This window comes from Mirounga angustirostris, unplaced genomic scaffold (genome assembly GCF_029215605.1).
Source record: "Mirounga angustirostris isolate CCGP_5_RB_7025 unplaced genomic scaffold, mMirAng1.0.hap1 SCAF_11, whole genome shotgun sequence".
Taxonomy (NCBI): Eukaryota; Metazoa; Chordata; class Mammalia; order Carnivora; family Phocidae; genus Mirounga; species Mirounga angustirostris.
Window position 1 is genome coordinate 13,665,724 of NW_026991719.1, and position 19,668 is coordinate 13,685,391.

General features: G+C 46.8%; 1 protein-coding gene across 1 annotated transcript in view; it reads left to right on the plus strand.

Moving 5' to 3' along the window:
* Positions 1–14,489: 14,489 nt before the first annotated feature.
* The window catches only part of NHS (NHS actin remodeling regulator), a 351,682-nt gene continuing 346,503 nt past the window's right edge, over positions 14,490–19,668 (plus strand). The window contains exon 1 of the mRNA XM_045875399.3: positions 14,490–15,596. Coding sequence (XP_045731355.2) covers positions 15,044–15,596 — 553 coding nt within the window. The 5' untranslated portion in view covers positions 14,490–15,043. The remainder of the gene's footprint in view (positions 15,597–19,668) is intronic.

Below are 19,668 nucleotides of genomic sequence, written 5' to 3' on the forward strand. Positions count from 1 at the left end.
CTCAAGGCTGCATAGGTAATTAGTGGCTGCATTTAAATCAAGTCTCCTAATTCCAGTTGATTCTTAAACTTTGCTGTGTGTTAGAAACCCCTGAGACGTTTAAAAAATCCTGATGCCCAGGCTGCACCCTAAACCAATTAAACCAGAAATTTTTGGTGGGGTTGCTGGTGGGGACCAGAGTATCAATATTTTTTGAGGGGGCGGGGAGCGAGAAAGAGAGAAAGAGAGAGAGAGGGAAGTGGGGGAGAGGCAAAGGGAGAGAGAGAGAGAGAGAGAGAATTCCAACCAGACTCCACACCCCAGCATGGAGCCCAACACGGGGCTCGATCCCACGACCCTGAGATCACGACTGGAGCCAAAATCAAGAGTCAGACACTTAACCGACTGAGCCACCCAGGAGCCCCCAGAGTATCAATATTTTAAAAAACTTTCCAGATGATTCCACTCAACCATATTAAATCACGAGGTAGGACCCAGGTAATCCCATACTTCTCATACAGCATCTAATAGAAAAGCTTTGAGAAAAATCAGAAGCGTTACTGAGCGAATTGAACGTTCCATTCACATGTGCAGAAACAGTGGCGGCTTGTGAGGGGAGGGGCACATCATTGTGTTGGGTTGGGACTGTCCCGTGGGGAGAACCATCATGTATTCATCTCCAGAAGTGGACCTTGAAGGCAGAGAAATGGTTTTGTGAGGTGGTTGGAGGCACTGGAAGAAACTAAGTAATGCCAATGTATGTGAGACTGGTTACTGGGAAGCTGATCCCTAAGAATCCTATTAGACCACAGAAGAGTCACTCCAGGGACTTGGGGAGGATTCTTTGTTGGTGCCATTTAAAGTGGACCAACCTGAAGCTGTGTTTGCCAAGGAAACCATTTTCGACAGTGATGGAGAAAAGGCCGTAGGAGTCATTTCCCCCTGGAAAAACATCGTGCGGGCTACAGCAGTGCCCCGTGTCTCATTTCAGCCCAGAATTGCTAAGTCCTTTCACGGAGGCTTGTTTTCAGAACTGCCACATGCGAAGCTGGGAATTATGATTTAAAAGAGGAGTGAGAAAATGCCTAGGGAATGCTTTAAGTCATGGAGATCAATGGGAGAGAGTGCCGTGCTCAGGGATCTCAACTCTGGGCCCCAGGCTCCCCCTTTTTGGGACTACCCTAACCACAGAGGGCCAACTTCATCCAAGTCAAACTCCTTACAGTGACAACTTCTTAAATTCATGACAGGAGTTCTTACAATATGAGGAAACAGCAAAGGAAACCACAATTCAATAGCACAGAACAAGATTTGCTTTTCTCTATTTGTAACATACATAATAAATAGATGCTGACATTGATATATAAAGAACTCTTATAAAGTAGTTAGGTATTATAACTCAATATAATGTTTAATTAAAATACTATCTTTACATGGTTAATACTTCTATTTACAATGAATTGCTCCAGGGGATTTTGCAGAGCTCTGAAGATACATGCAGGGGCAGACCTGTCAATTAGTTCTAGGTTTTAGCCACTCTGGCATATATGGGAGAACAAGACTACGGAGGAAGAAAGTTAATACATATTTCAGGGATTTAATAAGATGGGATCCTCTGGTTTTGGTGGGAAAAACCAAAGCAGTTGTTGTAAAGTTGCTGGTCCAAACGGAAACTTGATTTAAGTATCTTCTCTTATCTTCCAGATCACACAGTTCTCTTTGGTCATCTCCGTTGTACACGCTGCTTTGTACCTGTGGTGTGGACATAGTCTATGATGGGCATTTCATGTGTTTTAAAATCGAAAACAATAAAGCAGCATACACGAGCTCAGCTTGGACTAATATTGAACACCACTGTTTGGAAACATGGAGGCTTAAAATTGAAAGGGTCATTTAGTTCAGTTCCTTCCCTCTAGGTCTTTGAATATTTCACACCAAGATGTTGAGTTTGGAGGCATTCTAAAAGATCTCTAGGACTGGAGGATCTATCAACTCAGTTCAGGGTTTCTACCGTCCAGAGGCTTATATTATCTGGTTCATTTCACATCCTAGCATACTTTTTTCCTTGATTGAGCCCAATACTTCTTGTTTAGGAACACTAAAGTATCACAAGACAGGTTCTAGGACCCAGGAGGGCTCCGTGGGCTGTGGGATACCAGGGAGGGGGTCACCTTAGAGCTGGACAATGAAGGAGTGGAGCAGAGGGGGACTGTGTCCTGCTTTTAAATAGGTAAGGACTATTACGCAACTACCTACCAATATAGAGCAAGATAGGTGAAGTTCCCTGGCATGCTGGAGCTCCCAGTCCAGCCAGTGACATGAGAATCATAGTCATTCACATCATATGTGACCCCAGAGATCAACTATCTCAGCATTTCTATTTTATGGACACTGTGAACCCCTTTGAAAGTGACATGCCATCTTTTCAATCCCTTAACATGTTAAAAAATCATTTGATCATTTTTATATAGTGAATGATTTAAAAAAAGAACCCAATTTTAAGCAAATACTGTTTAATTTTGGATTAATGAGTAAAGTTACACTAAGAAATTCATTTTAATTCAATTTTACTACTATTCACAATCTGTAAAGACAAATTTTGATATTTGTCTATTTAACAAAGGATGCATTTTATTGGCCTTAAATTGCTTATGTAAGAAACATTGGAATATGTCAACAGATTGATTTTAAATTCACATATTGTATGTGGTCACAGACTGAATGTATATTAAAGTTCAGTAGTCATTTAAATGTACATTCAGGGATCAAATGCGACAAAAACTATTTTCATGAGATGATGTTAATAATTCTTTCATTTTGTGCTTTTTATATGCGACCCATGTTGGGGTTTTAAAAAATAACCTGTGGTGGTATTTGCAGGTGGGGCCTTTGGGAAGTGAGCAGGGTTAGATGAGGTCATGAGGGTGGGACCCCATGATAGGACTGGTACCTTTCCAAGCAGAGGAAGAGCTCTTCCTCTCTCCACATCATGGGAGAAGGCAGCCTACAAACCAGAGGGCCCTCCCCAGAGCCCAACTACGCTGGTGCCCTGATCTCAGGCTTCCAGGCTCCAGAACGCTGAGAGATCAGTGTCTGTTGTTTAAGTCACCCTGTCTATGGTATGTTGATATGGCAACCTGAGTGGACTAAGGCATAGTGTGACAGGAAAGTTCTGGTGCTGTTATTTATGAGCATAACAATTCACAGTGTGGATAATCTATATTACTCCAAAATACAAATGCAAAATGGATATAATCATCATAATACTTTCACTTTTGCATTAGTTTTTCAGGTACCGCTAGTATCCTGATATGTGCATAAGATTTGGATCCGTTGACTACTGATCTAAAGGAAATGATCATTCTATTTTTGCTTTTGTGTGTCTCATGAACTTCTATTTCAACCTTAGGAATTCTTATGCATCTTTTTTTTTTACCTGGTGGTCAATTGAGGGTGCAAGAGAAATGATTTATTGTTCTTAGTTAACACAATTAGGACATTAGAGCAGTAAGAACTAATGTGCTGGCTGGCTGTACTGAGTTGAATGATGATCAGCTGTGTGAGTTCTGAGCAAGCCCCTCTGATTTCTACAAACTTTGATTCAAATGAGGACGTTTTTAGATGGTTAGTTCAAAGGGGGGAAATGAAAAATTTATATTCTTTATTAATTAAAAAAAATGGAGGCAGACAGGTCAGGTTCCCATTAGCAGAAGCCATGGTGGGGCATGTTTGCTGCAGATGCTTTAGTGAGGGAGAGCGAGCTCTCAGGAGGGACCTGTGAAGTGTGGGGGACGCAGAGTGGGCAGGGGAAGGAGCTAAGCAAACGTGGATTCAGGAGAAGGAAGCCTCAGCTTGATCCCCTGGAGAGTTCTGGAGTGTGAATATCAGCACAGAGTGCGTTCTGCACTGTTCCACTGAGTCACTGGCCATGGGCTGCCCTTCGCTGGGGGGACTTGAGCTCCTGGGTGGTTCCACTGCAATGCGGGCAAGCCTCCAGAGCAGGCTTCAGCTGTGAGCAGCGAGCATTTGCAGCAGCGTGGGGCTGAGTCCGGCAGCCAGGGGAAGGAAGCTGGAAGGGAATCAACATCATCTACTACAGACATCATTTCTTTGCGTTCTTTGCATTATTTTAAGTATATAAACCCCCTAGAGCCATCTTTTTTTTTTAACTTAAATTTTACTTGGTGGTTTCTGGAGTAGAATTCAGGGATTCATCACTTACATGCAACAGCCAGTGCTCATCACAAAAAATGCCCTCCTTAATGCCCTTCACCCATCTAGCCCATCCCCCCATCCTCCTTCCTCCATCAAGCCTCAATTTGTTCTCTATTGTTAAGAGGCTCTTATGGTTTATATCCCTCTCTCCCTTCCCCCCACCCTTCCCATATGTTCATCTGTTTTCTTTCTTAAACTGCACATATGAGTGAGATCATATGGTATTTGTCTTTCTCTGACTGACTTATTTCACTTTGCATAATACACTCTAGCTCCATCCATGTCCTTGCAAATGGCAGGATATCATTCTTTTTGATGGCTGAGTAATATTCCATTGTATAGATATACCACCTCTTCTTTATCCACTCATCAGTCGAGGGACATTTGGGCTCTCTCTATAGTTTGGCTATTGTTGATAATGCTGCTATAAACATCGGGGTGCATGTGCCCCTTCAAATCTGTATTTTTTGTATCCTTTGGGTAAATACCTAGTAGAGCAATTGCTCAGTCATAGGGTAGTTCTGTTTTCAACTTTCTGAGGAACCTCCATACTATTCTCCAGAATGGCTGCACCAGTTTGCATTCCCACCACCAGTGTAGGAGGGTTCCTCTTTCTCCGCATCCCCGCCAACATCTGTCATTTCCTGACTTGTTCATTTTAGCCATCCTGACAGGTGTGAGGTGGTATCTCATTGTGGTTTTGATTTGCATTTTCCTGATGGTGAGTGATGTTGAGCATCTTCTCATGTGTCTGTTAGCCATCTGGACATCTTCTTTGGAAAAGTGTCTGTTCATGTCTTCTGCCCTTTTCTTAAATGAGTTATTTGTTTTTTGGGTGTTGAGTTTGATAAGTTCTTTATAGATTCTGGATACTAACCTTTTATCTGATATGCCATTTGCAAATGTCTTCTCCCATTCTGTAAGTTGCCTTTTAGTTTTGTTGGTTGTTTCCTTCGCTGTGCAGAAACTTTTTATGTTGATGAAGTCCCAATAGTTCATTTTTGCTTTTGTTTCCCTTGCCTCTGGAAGTATGTCTAATAAAAAGTTGCTAGAGTCGAGGTCAAAGAGGTTGCTGCCTGTGTTCTCCTCTACGATTTTGGTGGTTTCCTGTCTCACATTTAGGTCTTTCATCCATGTTGAGTCTATTTTTGTGTATGGTGTAAGAAAGTGGTCCAGTTTCATTCTTTTGCATGTTGCTGTCCGGTTTTCACACCATTTGTTGAAGAGACTGTCTTTTTCCATCAGATAGCCTTTCCTGCTTTGTCGATGATTAGTTGATCATATAGTTGTGGGACCATTTCTGGGTTCTCTATTCTGTTCCACTGATCTATGTGTCTGTTTTTGTGCCAGTACCATACTGTCTTGATGACTACACCAATAGAGCTTGAAGTCCAGAATCATGATGCCTCCAGTTTTGTTTTTCTTTTTCAGGATTGCTTTGGCTATTCAGGGTCTTTTGTGGTTCCATACAAAGTTTAGAATTGTTTGTTCTAGCTCTGGGAAGAATGCTGGTGTTGTTTTGATAAGGGTTGCATTAAATGTGTCGATTACTTTGGGTACTATAGACATTTTAAATTAAAAAAGTTTTTTTAAAGATTTTGTTTGAGAGAGAGAGAGAGCAGGAGCAGAGAGAGAGGGACAAGCAGACTCCACACTAAGTGTGGAGCCTAACTTGGGGCTCGACCCCACGACCCTGAGATCATGACCTGAGCTGAAATCAAGAGTCGGATGTTCAACTGACTGAGTCACCCAGGCGCCCCGGGTAGTATAGAATTACTATTAAAATGATGTTTGTTCTTCCAATCCATGAGCATGGAATGCTTCTCCATTTCTTTGTGTCCTCTTCAATTTCTTTCATCAGCATTCTATAGTTTTCGGAGTATAGAACCGTCTTTTGAATTCACAAACTGTTTGTTATGGAACAATGATTATTTAATATTGTTTAATGGGAAAGTAAGCACCACGAGGGCAAGTCTTTGCTTTGTTCTGTTTAATTCACAGGTGGCTCCTTGGTTCCTAGAATAGTCTCAGACACATTAGTAGATTTTTGTTAAATAACATCTATGGAATGAATGAATGAAGAAGATCTAGAACCCTAGTATTCTGAATTTTGGAGGATTGCTTTGTAAGGAATTGGCACTCCTGTCAGTCAGAAGTACATCTGAGTGCATGTATATAGTATCTGAGCCAAATAGGGGGTTGTTTTTTTCACAGTGCAAGAAATTTGGTAGGGGTGGGAGTCCAGGTCTAGGGAGCACTCTGTTCTTTTATATCCCCAGAGCCTTACTTCTGTGCATGAGGCTTCCATGCTCATGTATGTGACAGTCACAGGACAGCCCTTCCATCTCAGCCCCAAGTCCATTCACCAGGGCCAAGGAGAGAGAGAGGAAGAATCCAGAAGGGCAGCACCTTGGCGGAAGAAAAAAACCAAAATGTTCCTTGAAATCTCTAGCAGCTGTCCACGTAGATGTTTTTATCCAGAACTACATCATCTGGCCAACCCTAAATGTGAGGGAACCTGGGATGGTGAGCAGATTGGCTGGTGTCAGCGCCACCTGGAACGAAACTGAAATTCTGTTAGAAAAGAAGTAAGGGATAGTGGGTAAGCAAAGGACGGTTTCTGCCACTGCAGCAGAACTATGGAAGTCCTATGGGTGGTTCAAAATGACTACCCTTTCCCAAGGGCAAATAAAGGCAAAATAAAATAAAAATGAAAAATAAATTTGAAAACTCAAATCCTTTTTTTTTTCTTTTTCACTTTCCCCAGTCTTTTATTATGACTTTCCTAGCGACCAGGGGTGAAGTTCTCTCCAGAGTCAGTAGGAAATACTTTAAACATGTTTCAACAGAAATCCAACTGTTTATTTTCGTCTTAGTGGCCTGATATTCCATCTGTACACTAGTGAGCGTATAGGATGGTCACTTTTTAAATTCTTTTCTCTTAAATAGGAAACTCGGACTCCTGGAATGTTTCTGCTAGTGTTGCTGTTACTACAGGAGACTCCTAGGTGCTATCGTTCCTTACGGTGAGTCTTGTGTTTCTCCATGGAGAAGCTTTCATTATTTCCAGACTCTCATTGAACGATTATGAGACCGTTGAGACAGGATGAGAAATAAAAATGTCTACTTTGTGCACTGGGCTGTTATTCCTGGATCTTTACAATTGAGGTGGAGAAAGAAAACACCTCCGGAAAAATAATTTAAGAGGCACGGCTGGTCGGTTGTCTCACATTTGATCCCAGGAGCCTTGTAGTTCATGCACAAATATGAAAAGGGCCATGTAAGTAAATTTTGATGACATTTTTTATTTAAAAATCTCCTGCTGACAAAAATCACCTTTCCCACCAAGCATAATCTCGGTGCCCAATTTAAAGGCTGGCCCGTCCAGTAAAGTATCTTTGGGCCGTGAGTTCCGGAGTTTCATCTACAGAGTTCTTTGTCTGAGTGGTCATGCTGGGTTGGAATTAGTGTGTTGACCTCTTTGTGCCTTTGTGTTTCCCATTCATAAAAAAAAAAAAAAATTGGCTATAGTTTTTGGTTGTATTGATGTGGAGGCATGGAGTCAAATATCCTGACCCCGAAATACTTATCTCACAGTAGCAGCATCACTTTCCGGGGCAAGACACCATTTCTGCAAGTAGATTTGTTAGGTCGATCAGAAGGGTCAAACCGTTCCTTCCAAAGAACCAGACTTTTGCCCACTATTGATAATTGGCTAGATACTGGTTGTTTGTCTGTTTATTCTAGCACGTCTTGTGCAATATCGTATATTATTTTCTCAGTGAGCTTCCTGTGGGGATGTTAACTTGTTCTACACCCACATAAAATACTTTATTCTCTGGTTTTCTTATTAGATTTACTAACATGTCACTGTTGTACCATTACCATGTGACAGCCCAGGAAGAAGAAAGAACACGCTATTATACAACTCTTGGCAAAGCCAACGCCAATGTAGGGAAATCATTAAGCTTCGGAAAGTTTTAACTTTCTTGTGCTCAGTTTCTTATCATTAACCCAAGGCTTGTGTTCTTCCCCGACCCCCTCATCTTGTAAAGGAACTAGAGGGAGAACAGTGGACAGAAATCAGGCTGAGCCACAGCCGCTTCCGGGGCCTGCACTTACATCAGTGATTCATCAAACTAATGGGGAGTTCTAATTCGGTGCTTTGCTCCCCTTAAGCCCTGTAATTGCGGTGTCTCTGAACCCAAAGGAAACACATTGCGCTCTGCGTGCCCAGGCGCATAGCTTTTAAATCTTCATAACTCTGTAATTACTACAGCGCTTTCCTTCAAATCTGGCTCAATTTCACTTCCTTAATGAGCACTACAATCTTGATAAAGTTTGCAGTTTGCTGCCTCTGCTGTTCACAAGGACTGTGTCCCAGACTGATAATGCGAGTTGTTGATTGCACTCCCTCAAGTCCCTCTCCAGAAGGGCTGATTTATTTCAGGACCACCACAGTCAAAAGCACTTCCTCTGGGTCAAGGCCCGCGCCGGGCGTTTTCCTCACAGAAGGGTGCTTGGAAAGCAAATTCTGCACAGTTCAAAAAAAGGGGAGGTGTGGGGGGGAGAGCTTATGAACCCTTAGGGAATGGCTGTTTAGCTTTATTAGCACCATGTGCTCTAGAGACTGTGCTTCATTTTACCCAACTGAAGACTTTGCTTTATATTAAATATATTTTATATTTAAATATATTATAAGTAAATATATTAAATACATATTTAATATAAGTAAATATATTAAACATCGACTTCCTCTTTATAAACTGAGCCCCGCCAAAGAGTGAGAATTACAGATCAGCTTAAAAAAAACAAAACGAAACAACAACCTAATTTCCACAATCTTTCTCCTACCAACTGGTTTCCAGGATTTTTAAAAGACTTGTTGGAAGTGCCATTTCATGACTCTGGTCAAAAGCACATCTTCTCTTACAGCTGGCTGGAGGGCCTCTTAATTTTCGTCACTGTTTTGCTTTCAACCATGTGCTGATGCTTGGGCTCAGCTTTAGTTTTCCCGTTTGTAAGCTGGAAGACCCAGCACTGAAGCCGCTGTTGCGTTTAGACTCCCTGGATTCCCCCCAGACCAGGTTAATCACTCTGGGATTCTGAATTGCGCTTAATTCTTATCTCTATTACAGCTTGCTGGCGATGTACTACCTTGATTTGTTTACATGTCTATTTACCCTATAAGATTCCACCCTTTGAGAGCGGTGTTTATGTCTTCTTTCGTTTTAGATCCCTGACAGCCAACAGAGGCCTGAGCACCCAATGGATGTTTGCACTCAGTAAATAAAGCTTCCAGTAAATATTTGTTGCATAACCAGAAGAACGAATCAGTGAATGAAACTTTCCTGTTTGCTATCACCATCTGCTTTAACTCTGTCCGTTATTTTGATGTATTTGCAGTTCTGACTAGATCCAGATTTGGCATGTTTAAAATTATATTCAGTTGTAAAATGTGAGGCTAGGAGTTCTGAAGATAAGAAAGAAGTCAAAATTTCTGCCATTGGAAACAATGTGAGCAATCAACAGTTCTTTGCAGGGAAGATAAAAAAGCTGGTTAGAACAGTCTTTGGATTCACAGTCTTTGGCGTTTTGGAAAAACCACTTACTAGCATTATTTTTTTTTTCTGCCCATGTTTCCCTGTCAGTAAAATGCAGAGAGAAACCCTTGTCCTTCACACTCGATAGGCTAAATGAGGATTTTTGAGGAAGAAAAGCACAAACTGAAACAAAGGAAAACCTTTGGGAGTGGTGTATAGCCTTTCCCCCCCTGAAAACTATACGCAATACCTGTGCTTATGTGTATGGTGGCTTCATATTTTGATATATTAATGAATTCTTCCCCCTGGTCTTTCCTGGGAACATAGGTACACAAAGCCAAATTTAAGGTTCTTGAACCAGAAGCGCGTGGACTTTTCAAGAACAAAGCCGTGGAGGCTTTGGACACAATGTTTACGCTGTGAACCTTAGCTCTGGGAGAATGCATGCTCCCTCCAATAAGCTGGCACCCACCCATGGGCTGCTGGCTTCCTCCCGTGAACCAGCAAAGCCAAAGGAGAGAGGGAGTTGGTGAATGTCAGAGCTCAGCAGCTAACATCCAACTTGGGAGAACCTCCTGGGGAGCATGAAGTGTGGCCTCCTGGCGTGGGAGGTAGAGGGTCCAGTAACATCTCCTGCAGTCCTTCTGTTGACTGTGCGCATGCCTTCTTCTCATATGTTCTGTGGCTGTCTCATCTTTAGCTTTTATCTTGCCCTAAAGTTGTTTTTCTGTGCTATAACTTCATTCGTGGGTGCAATTCAAGTGTAGGATAGCCATGAGCTCCAGAAAGTTTTCTGCTTGAATGTGAACCATATGACTCTCCAAGAGTTTCCCAAGAATGGTAACCTCTCCCTCCTCCTCCCGCCATCGCTACCCACTCTCGGATCTGCTCTTCCTCCTTCGGCAAGTACAATGCACCTCCATTACCAGATATTCTAACATCACATTTCTTGGGCATACCATATTCATTTACTCCCAAGTTGTTGCTTTTTACTTATGTAAACTTGATATATTTCTCTATCTGTAAAGTGGTTTGGGTAACTTGGGTTGGGATGGAATGCTCATGATTTTTCCCAATAAAATTAATGAAAATACTTTTTATTTAACAGCTTTTTACTTAGTGGCAGGGCTTTCAGGAGTGAATTAGAGTGATTAGGTGAGGAATCGGTGCCACTGGGTGGAGGAAGGGAGACTCCGGTCACTATAATTACATGATTATGCTAACGAGCCCATGTATCTCCTGGAATTTCTTAGACAAAAGAAATATTTTTCAAGCATAAATAATGATGGTGCAGCATCAATACTGGGATATTTGAAACAGAGCAGACATTTTTGGTGAAGAATCTTTCAGGAAACTGTTTTGTTGCTTGGGAGGCTCTAGAGGAACTTGACTGCTGGCACTGGTTCCCTGTGGGCTGCGGCGGGCAGGAGCGTGACTGTGGGGCGTGGTGACATAGATGGGGTATTTCATTCATTTTACAATGGCCTTAGGTTTATACTGACCAAACATTAGCGTCTATGGGGAAATTGTGCTGGCCTTTGAGCTGCGAAGTTTGACTGCTGGGAATTAGGCCATGGGGTTATTTTTAAATGCTGCCTTTCCTTTCCATTTTGGCTACAAGCTCATGGTAGTAAAGGGGCGCATGGGGCAGCGGGGGGGGGGGTGCGGTATGTGATCAGGAGAGATGAACATGCGCATAAGTAGGTATAGCAGTCTGGCTTCAGACCCCAACCTTGATTTCATCAGGTTTTTGTGGGGAAAGCCAGAGTAAAATGGTGCGATGGGGGATTTGAGTAAGGAAGGCACAGCTCCTGTGGATGTGTGGAAAACGCATCAGCATTAAGAATATTCATACATCTCATCATGATTACATGTGGTTGCTACACTTTTATTGATTTCAGTATTTCAGTTCTATACATTAGGAGCCAAGCTGAAGAATGTGTGTGTGTGTGTGTGTGAGAGAGAGAGAGAGAGAAAGAGAGAGAGAGAGAGACAGGAAGGTAGGTCACATAGGAGAGGCTTAAAATGGGAAGAGGTACAGTGAGGCCAGGAGGCTGTCTTAAAGCTGTCCTTGGATAGCTAACACATAGTTTTTATTTAGGTGGTGTTCCAGATGTAGAACAATCACATTTCTTTTTTTTTTTTTTTTAAGATTTTATTTATTTATTTGAGAGAGAGAATGAGAGAGAGAGAGAGAGCATGAGAGGGGGGAGGGTCAGAGGGAGAAGCAGACTCCCTGCCGAGCAGGGAGCCCGATGTGGGACTCGATCCCAGGACTCGATCCCAGGACTCGATCCCGGGACTCGATCCCGGGACTCCAGGATCATGACCTGAGCCGAAGGCAGTCGCTTAACCAACTGAGCCACCCAGGCGCCCCAACAATCACATTTCTAAAGGTGCCTTTATTCATACTTTACAGTGGACTGAGAATGGAAGGGATCAAAAGCCAAAATCAAAGCTTTTAATTTTGAACCAAATGGCTTTATTAGCACATGACTAGGAGTCCAGGAGATTACAAAGAGAGTTTTCCTTTTTGCATAGTTGACGTGTGCTTTGAATCGTTTTGAAATCTTGACTTCAGTCTATGCTGACCACTTCGGGGCAGGCCCCGAAGTCCCTAGCCTGTTCTTGAACTTAATTACCTGCTGGAATTCTCCTCCTCCTGGACCTGGAGGAAGACTCTTCCTCTTCTGTGAGACTCTTTTGCCCTGTCCTTCAATCAAGCCTGGTGGTGCCGCAGGGGCCCTGGGGCCCAGGAAGGAACTCACCAACGATCCCAAGCTCCTTTTAGGAGTGACAACCCAAGCCGGCTCATTGCCCCTGTGAGTGCTCAGCTGAGCCCACTCCACTGGCCCCCTGGGTGCTATTAATAGGACAGTGCTGGGTGAGGGGGAGTGACAGGCAGGGCTGACTTGCCACAAGGCTTGCTAACTGGATGCCTTTAAAACCCCTCATTGTTCTTTATGCCTCAATATGTTTAGGGAGGAGTGTGTGGCTTGGCTACCTAGCAGAACTCATGTTCAGAATTTTGAACATATTAAAAAGTCAAGCTGAATTTGAAAACAACCAGCTCTAAGCTTTTTAGATTTGTGAGATAAAAACTCCTAAAAGACCCTTTTCCAAAATATTTTCTTTTTTCATTTTTTGTTTGGAAACAAAACCAAATGTAAAGTTGCAAGAAATGTACGACTCCCAAAATGCCCTTTACCTAGACTCATTATTTTGCCATATTCGCTTTTTTCTCTTTGTACATAGACATGACTATTATCATCATTATTGTTGTTGTTACTGAACCGATTATGTGTACCTTGCAGACATCATGACCCTTTACCCTCAAATTCCCAGCCTGGATCTTTTATGAACAAGAATGTTCCCTTGCCAAAATGTTATTAATTTTTTTAAAGATTTTATTTATTTATTTGACAGAGAGAGACACAGTGAGAGAGGGAACACAAGCAGGGGGGAGTGGGAGAGGGAGAAGCAGGCTTCCCACCGAGCAGGGAGCCCAATGCGGAGCTCAATCCCAGGACACTGGGATCATGACCGAGCCGAAAGCAGACGCTCAACGGCTGAGCCACCCAGGCGCCCCATGTTATTAATTTTTTTTTTTGGTAGAATAAGAGAAGGAAGGGTCTGTTGAAGCCTTTATAACCAGAGTGTGGGCCAGTCCAAAGTGCTGACTGTGGGGGCCCTGTGCAGGCTCCCACTAAAGGCAGGGAGAGCAGAGAGGAGGCACTACCGCAGGGCTGGAGGACTTTATTGTTGCCATAAAACATATTTTTTCCATGTTCTCTTTAGACACAAGAAATGAAGGCTGCATTCCCAAGATCTGGCTTGTGGCTTTAAAATAAAAAAAAAATATTTTTACAGTATTCTTTTTGGAGGGATGAAAGCATGTGTTTTATTAACATTTCCCAAACTCTTTTTTTTAGGTTTTAGGCTGACAGCATCCAGCCTGCAGACTGCAGCAATCCAAATACATGCATTTTTAGAAATTATACCTTTCAATTAACTGCAGGGGAAAACTTTCTTCTGTGAATCATCTCTCTGACAGAGAACTCGAACATCCCTGTGTATGATCAGCCCAGTAGGGTAACACGCAGGTGATCCGGCTTATCTCACCTAACGTGCCAATGAGTTTTGCAAGCAGTTTTCTGGGGCTTTCACTCATTGGTGGTTTGGGCCTCATTGATGATACTCTTTAGAGATCTGGCCTAACGCAGGTGGCCAAGAGTTGCCTGGGAAGAGGTATCAACAGCATCCTGGCCACTCTGGGAAGCGCCCAAGCCTCATCACCTCCCACCCAAGCTGTCCCACGACGCTTACAGAGCCCGGGGGCTCTCCGAGGGGCAGCCCAGCTTTTCCTGCTAAGAACCCAAAGGACTCGCTCAGAGCTGGAATTCGGCGAAGCAACTTGCTCCAACACGCCAGATCTGCCGCAACCCCAATACCCCACCCTCCTGCCTCTGCGCTCGCTACCCACACCCCCAACCCCAATTTGAGGACTTCCCGCCCCCACCACGCTGAGAGTGTCAATCCTAACCCCTTGGATGCGAGTGTCTTTGCGTCGGAGCGCGCCGGGCGCGGCGAGGCCACCAGTGACTCCCAGCGGCCGCACAGGGCGCTGCGCCCCCCTCGCCCCGGCCTCCCTCCGCCCTGCGTCCGCCCCGCCACCCCCGCGCCGCCTCCTGCGCTCGGGCTGGAGGCGGATTCCTCTCTCCGGGTTTTCAAAGCGCCTTTCCGAAACCTCCTCCCCGCCCAGAGAGGGAGTGAGGTCCCGGGCGCAGTCGCTCCCCGGAGCGGCCGAGGGGCGCGCGGGGAGAGGCCTGCGCCGGGGTACTTTCAAACTGAGGCGCGCGCACACACTCACACCGAGACACACACACCCAGACACGCACGCACGCACACACACACACACATATACACGCCCATTTATATAGGCGGTGGCGGCGGCAGCGGCCGGGGCGGCGGCGGCGGCGGCGAGGCAGGAATGATGGAGCTGAGCCAGCCGACCCGGGTCGGAAGCAAGTGAGGAGAGCCCAGGCGCACCCCGGGATTTCTGTGCCCCGCTCTTGTCATCCTACCCAGGGAACGGTGCGCCCGGAGGAGGACCAGGTGGACTGATTTGCCAGAGGGGCGGGGAAGAGGAGGAGACCAGGTGAGCGGAGGAGCCCCCGCGTCCCCGGAGCGCCCGGTCGCGCCTTTGCCCGACTCCTGCTCCCTCTCCGCCCAGGTGGGCGCGCCCGGTTCCCCGCTCGCAAGGGGCGCTTTGAGGAGACCAGAAAGTCTCAGCCCGGCTTCGCGGGATGCCTTTCGCCAAGAGGATCGTGGAGCCGCAGTGGCTGTGCCGGCAGCGGCGCCCGGCGCCCGGCCCGGCGGAGGACGCTAACGGAGGCCCCGCCGAGCCGCCGCCGCCGCCGCCGCCCCTGCAGCCGCCGGGCGGACGGGACGAGGCCGTGGCGCCGGGGCCGGAGGATCCCACCCGCGCGCCCCCCGCGCCTCCCGGGCCGCCGCCGTTGCCCGCGCCGACCGACCAGGCGCAGCCGCCGCACGGAGAGGCGCCAGCAGCGGGCGAGGAGAGCGCGGCGGGGGTCGCGGAGGCGGCGTCCGCGGCCGGCGAGGCGTCCTCGGCGGCAGCCGCGGCCGTGCTGCTCATGCTGGACCTGTGCGCGGTCAGCAACGCCGCGCTGGCCCGTGTCCTGCGGCAGCTCTCAGACGTGGCCCGGCACGCGTGCAGCCTCTTCCAGGAGCTCGAGAGCGACATCCAGCTGACCCACCGCCGCGTCTGGGCGCTGCAGGGCAAGCTCGGCGGCGTGCAGCGCGTCCTCGGCACGCTGGACCCCAAGCAGGAGGCAGTGCGTGAGTACCCGCGCCGTCCGCCCGCCGGGCGCTCCGCTCCGGCGCCGCACCCTCGCGCCCTCCTCGGTCGCCGCAATCCCAGCCCCGCGGCGCCGGGCCCGCTGCAGCTTGCACCTTAACTCTCGCCTCCCCACCCTCCCCTCCTCTGGGACCCACCCCAGTCCTCCCGGTGCTGGGAGTTCCCGCTGGGCGGGAGGCGGGGATGCAGTCGCGGAAGGGGGTGGGGGGGGGGAGAAAGTTAAAGGGGCGGCCTGGGAACTCGTAGGCAGCCGCGGGCTGAGAGGGAGAGTGTTGGGGACGCAGGAGGCAGAGGGGTCCGTCATTCATTCCCGGGACTCGCCTTCCCCGGGGGTGGGGATGGGGGATTGGTGCAACTTGTGTGGTTTCCAGAAGTCCAGCCCCGAGCCCTGTAGTACCCTCCGTGCGTGCTTGGGGGGGCTCGAGGAGTAGCGAGCGTCCTTTTAGGGCTTTTGTAACGCCGGAGCCGTTTTGTCACTCTTACTGTTACCTCAGGGTCTGCGCCGAGCCCCGAACTTGTGCCTTGCGCTTGCGTGCGACGTAGCGCGGCGCTGTTCGCCGCGCGAGCCAACTCCGAAGCCTCTGCTCTAACCTTGTGGCCCAGGGGGGCCGCGGGGATGGGCGTGGAGGCAGGAGTGTCCCCGGCCCTGGGCATCTTTCCTGCGCCCCCCAGCACAGGGTTCCCACTAAATGGCTCTCGGTGCCGTCTGCCTTCTGAGGAGCCTGGAGGTGTGTCCCCGCCCCCCCTCCACCGTGTACTGTCGCCCAAATCCGCCCGCGGGTGGAAGACCCTTGGCATCTTTGCTGCCCTTTAACTTCACTCTTGCGACACCCTGGGGCTCCCAGTAAATGTCATTCGGTGTCATCTGCCCTCCCAGGGGCGCTTAGGTCGGTCAAATCAGGCGGCGGCCGAATCCTTTAGGAGCGAAGCGACGGTGGGCGGGGGCGCTAGGCCCGCGCGCCGGTCCTTTGGCGCCTAGTCCGGCTGCGACGCTCGCAGCGAAGGTGATGTCAGCGGCTCTGGCTTACATAAGAAGCGTCCTCGGTTGCTGCAGCAGCTGCGCCGGAGCGCGGTGGCCGCGGAGCGCGCGGGGCGGGGGCGCTGTCGCGGCATCTTTCCTCGGGGATTTCCGGGCACCTCTGCCCTGCAGCCCAGCCCCCTCGCCGATGCTCCCCACTCGCGCACTCCCCCCCAAACAAACAAAACCCTCTGCACCGCGCCCCGGGAATTCGCTGCTTTTCTGCAATAACAACAATAATAAGCGTAATGAATAAATGATGTGCGCGATCGGTTTTCGCAGCTATAAAAGACCCAGAGTTGGGTTAATGACTGGTTGTTTAAAAGGGCAATTCCGGGATGAGTTCTGGAAAGCATTAGGACTGCCGTAGGCCAAGTCGTATTTTACTTTTGGGACTTGAAATGAGCGCTTTAATCCTGCCTCCTTTTTTTTTTTTTTTTTTTTTAACCCCAAGCCACACAGCAGGGACAAGCCCTTCACTTTCTACAGCGCTGATATCTGGGGAGTGCGGTTGGGGTGAGTGGTGGTTTCACTTCAAAAGAACTGGAGGGAAGTTTTGCAGACAATGTTGAGTGGTGCTTACATTTCTCTGTGTGTGTGTGTGTGTGTGTGTGTCACATCGCTCCTTAAATTAGATCTCACACAAGTGAAACTCAGTGCTGGAGCAGAATGTGCCCCCCTTCTCCCCTCTTTCTTTAGAGACAGCAGTGGGCAGTTATGTGTCTGGCATTTAACACAGTCCTTTCAGGCCCTTTTACAGGAGTGCAAACTAATGGTGGATGGAGAAGAGCATTTTTGATGACTATATACTCTTTATATGTATTTATACACAAATAGATAAATAAACATGGGGCTAATTAATACCCAGGGATGAACTTAAAAATCTCCTATTTTTAAATTTTTCTAAAACATCGTCTCTATACTTTGTGTCCAGACCTTTCCCTTCTCTTGTCCATATAAATTTAGGATGGCATTTTTGTTTGATGTCATAGAAAACGTTACCTTCGGGAGGAAAAGCACAATATTATGTGTTTTCGTTTGGGTTTCCTAGCATGCAGACAGAGAGACAAGGATTTCTGTGTGAGTAGTTTATTTGAGGGGGGATTCCAGGAAGCACAAGGAGGTGGGGAGTGGGGAGGTGGGTCAGGGAGGGGAGGAGAGCTCATGCATGTTGTGAGCTGCTTATCACTGTGGGCAACTGGGGTTCAATCCAGCACACACCTCAGAAGTGTTCCACTGAGGAGTGAGGGAAGCTGGAGTATTTATTTACCCACCAACTTCTACCCCTGATTGATGGAAAGTAGCACTTGGAGCATGAACTCCCTGGCTCCTGGGACCTGCCCCATGTGTGGGCTCAGCATGCTCCTGGGCCAGGTAGAGAGTTACAAAATGCCTATGTTGTGAACAGGAATGTCTGCAGGGGTCCTCTGGGGAGGGCAGAGGGGCTATGGGTGGCTACCAGTGGCATCGACTACATTATGCATCTCCCTTCAGCACTGCTCAAGGCCTAGGGGAGTTTCAAAGGGAGAGGAAGCCTAAAGGAGACTCATGCGCCCTTTTCTCCTCGTTTGAAGGTGTCTGGGTGCCTCCATACCCCCTGGATAGCCTTCTCACCCTGATCATTGTCCCTGTGTAGTCTGCATGCTGCTTCATCCGTGCACAGCTGCTTTCTCTCGCCTTGAGCCAGGCTGGGATGGCTTTTGCAGGGGTGACATATCTGACACACACTTTAGTGAAGTCCCTCTGGAGGCTGGTAGACCAGTTGGACAGTGTGACTGGTGATGGTGGTCAGGACTGGGGAGGTATCTATAGGGACCGTGAAAAGTGGTAGGATTCTGAATTGACAGGATTTATTAATTGGTTTGGGTATAAGGTATGATTGGAAAAAAACAATTATGGATGACTTCTAGTTTTGTTTTGTTTTGTCTTAAACAACTTGTAGAAGATGGTACTATTTCCAGAAATGGGTGAAGAGTGGATATTTTAGCATGTGTGTGTGGCATCATTAGTTTTGTATTTTTGCCATATTAACTTGAGATGCCTTATGTGTCTTAGACAATTAGATGTGTGAGTTCTGAGCTCAAGAGAGAGGGCTCAGACTGGAGACACGAGTGTGAGACATGGGTAGAGATGGCTGGCGGGCTGCTGAGCTGGTGGTGGGGGGGATGGGGTGCTCTTACATGATTACATTGATTTTTCTCTGTGTGTGCATAGTGAGGTCCTCAGCTGAGATGGTGTTGGTAATGTGAGGAGAGAAGGCTTGGTGTTAATGTTGTCTCAGGGAGGGAACATGGATGCAGTAAGGAAATGTAGCAGGATTACCTGGCTGTGTTGAGAGCCTTCTGAGATTTATGGTCATAAACTTGAAGTACGTCCAGCTTTTCAGTCACTAAAACCTGAGACTTTGGGATTACTTCATGAGCCTCGACCCCAAGCCATTCATCCTTAGACATTTTAATGTCGTTGGCTTTTTGGTTGCTGTTGATTGTATTTGTTACTGAGTTTTAAAGTAAGTTTTCTAATGAACTTTAACATTCCTACAGAAAAGTGCAGAGACCATGAAAGTACAGTTTGGTTAATTTTCACAAAGTGAACAACTCTTGTAACCATCATCCAGATTGAGAAATAAAGCATTACTGTATCCTGAAACATCCTCCCCAGGCCTTTTACCAGTCACTATTCCCGCCCCCCCCGCGCCCACCAACAACGGTAACCACTATTCTGACTTCTACCCACCTCAATTAGATTGTCTTGGTTTTGAACTTTATGTAAGTGGAGTCACATACTATATACTTGTTGGATGAACAGTGCTAGACACAAAATTACATTTGTAAGATTCTTCCTGTTGTTGCATATATAGTAGATTGTTCATTCTCATTGCTGAATAAAATTATGCGTTGTGTGCATACTCAATTCATTGATCCATTTTCCTGATGATGGACATTTGGGTCATTTCCAGTTTAGGGCTACTGCCACAAACATTTTTTCACATGTGATTTGATGAACTGATGTATCCACAGCTGTTTGGTATATAT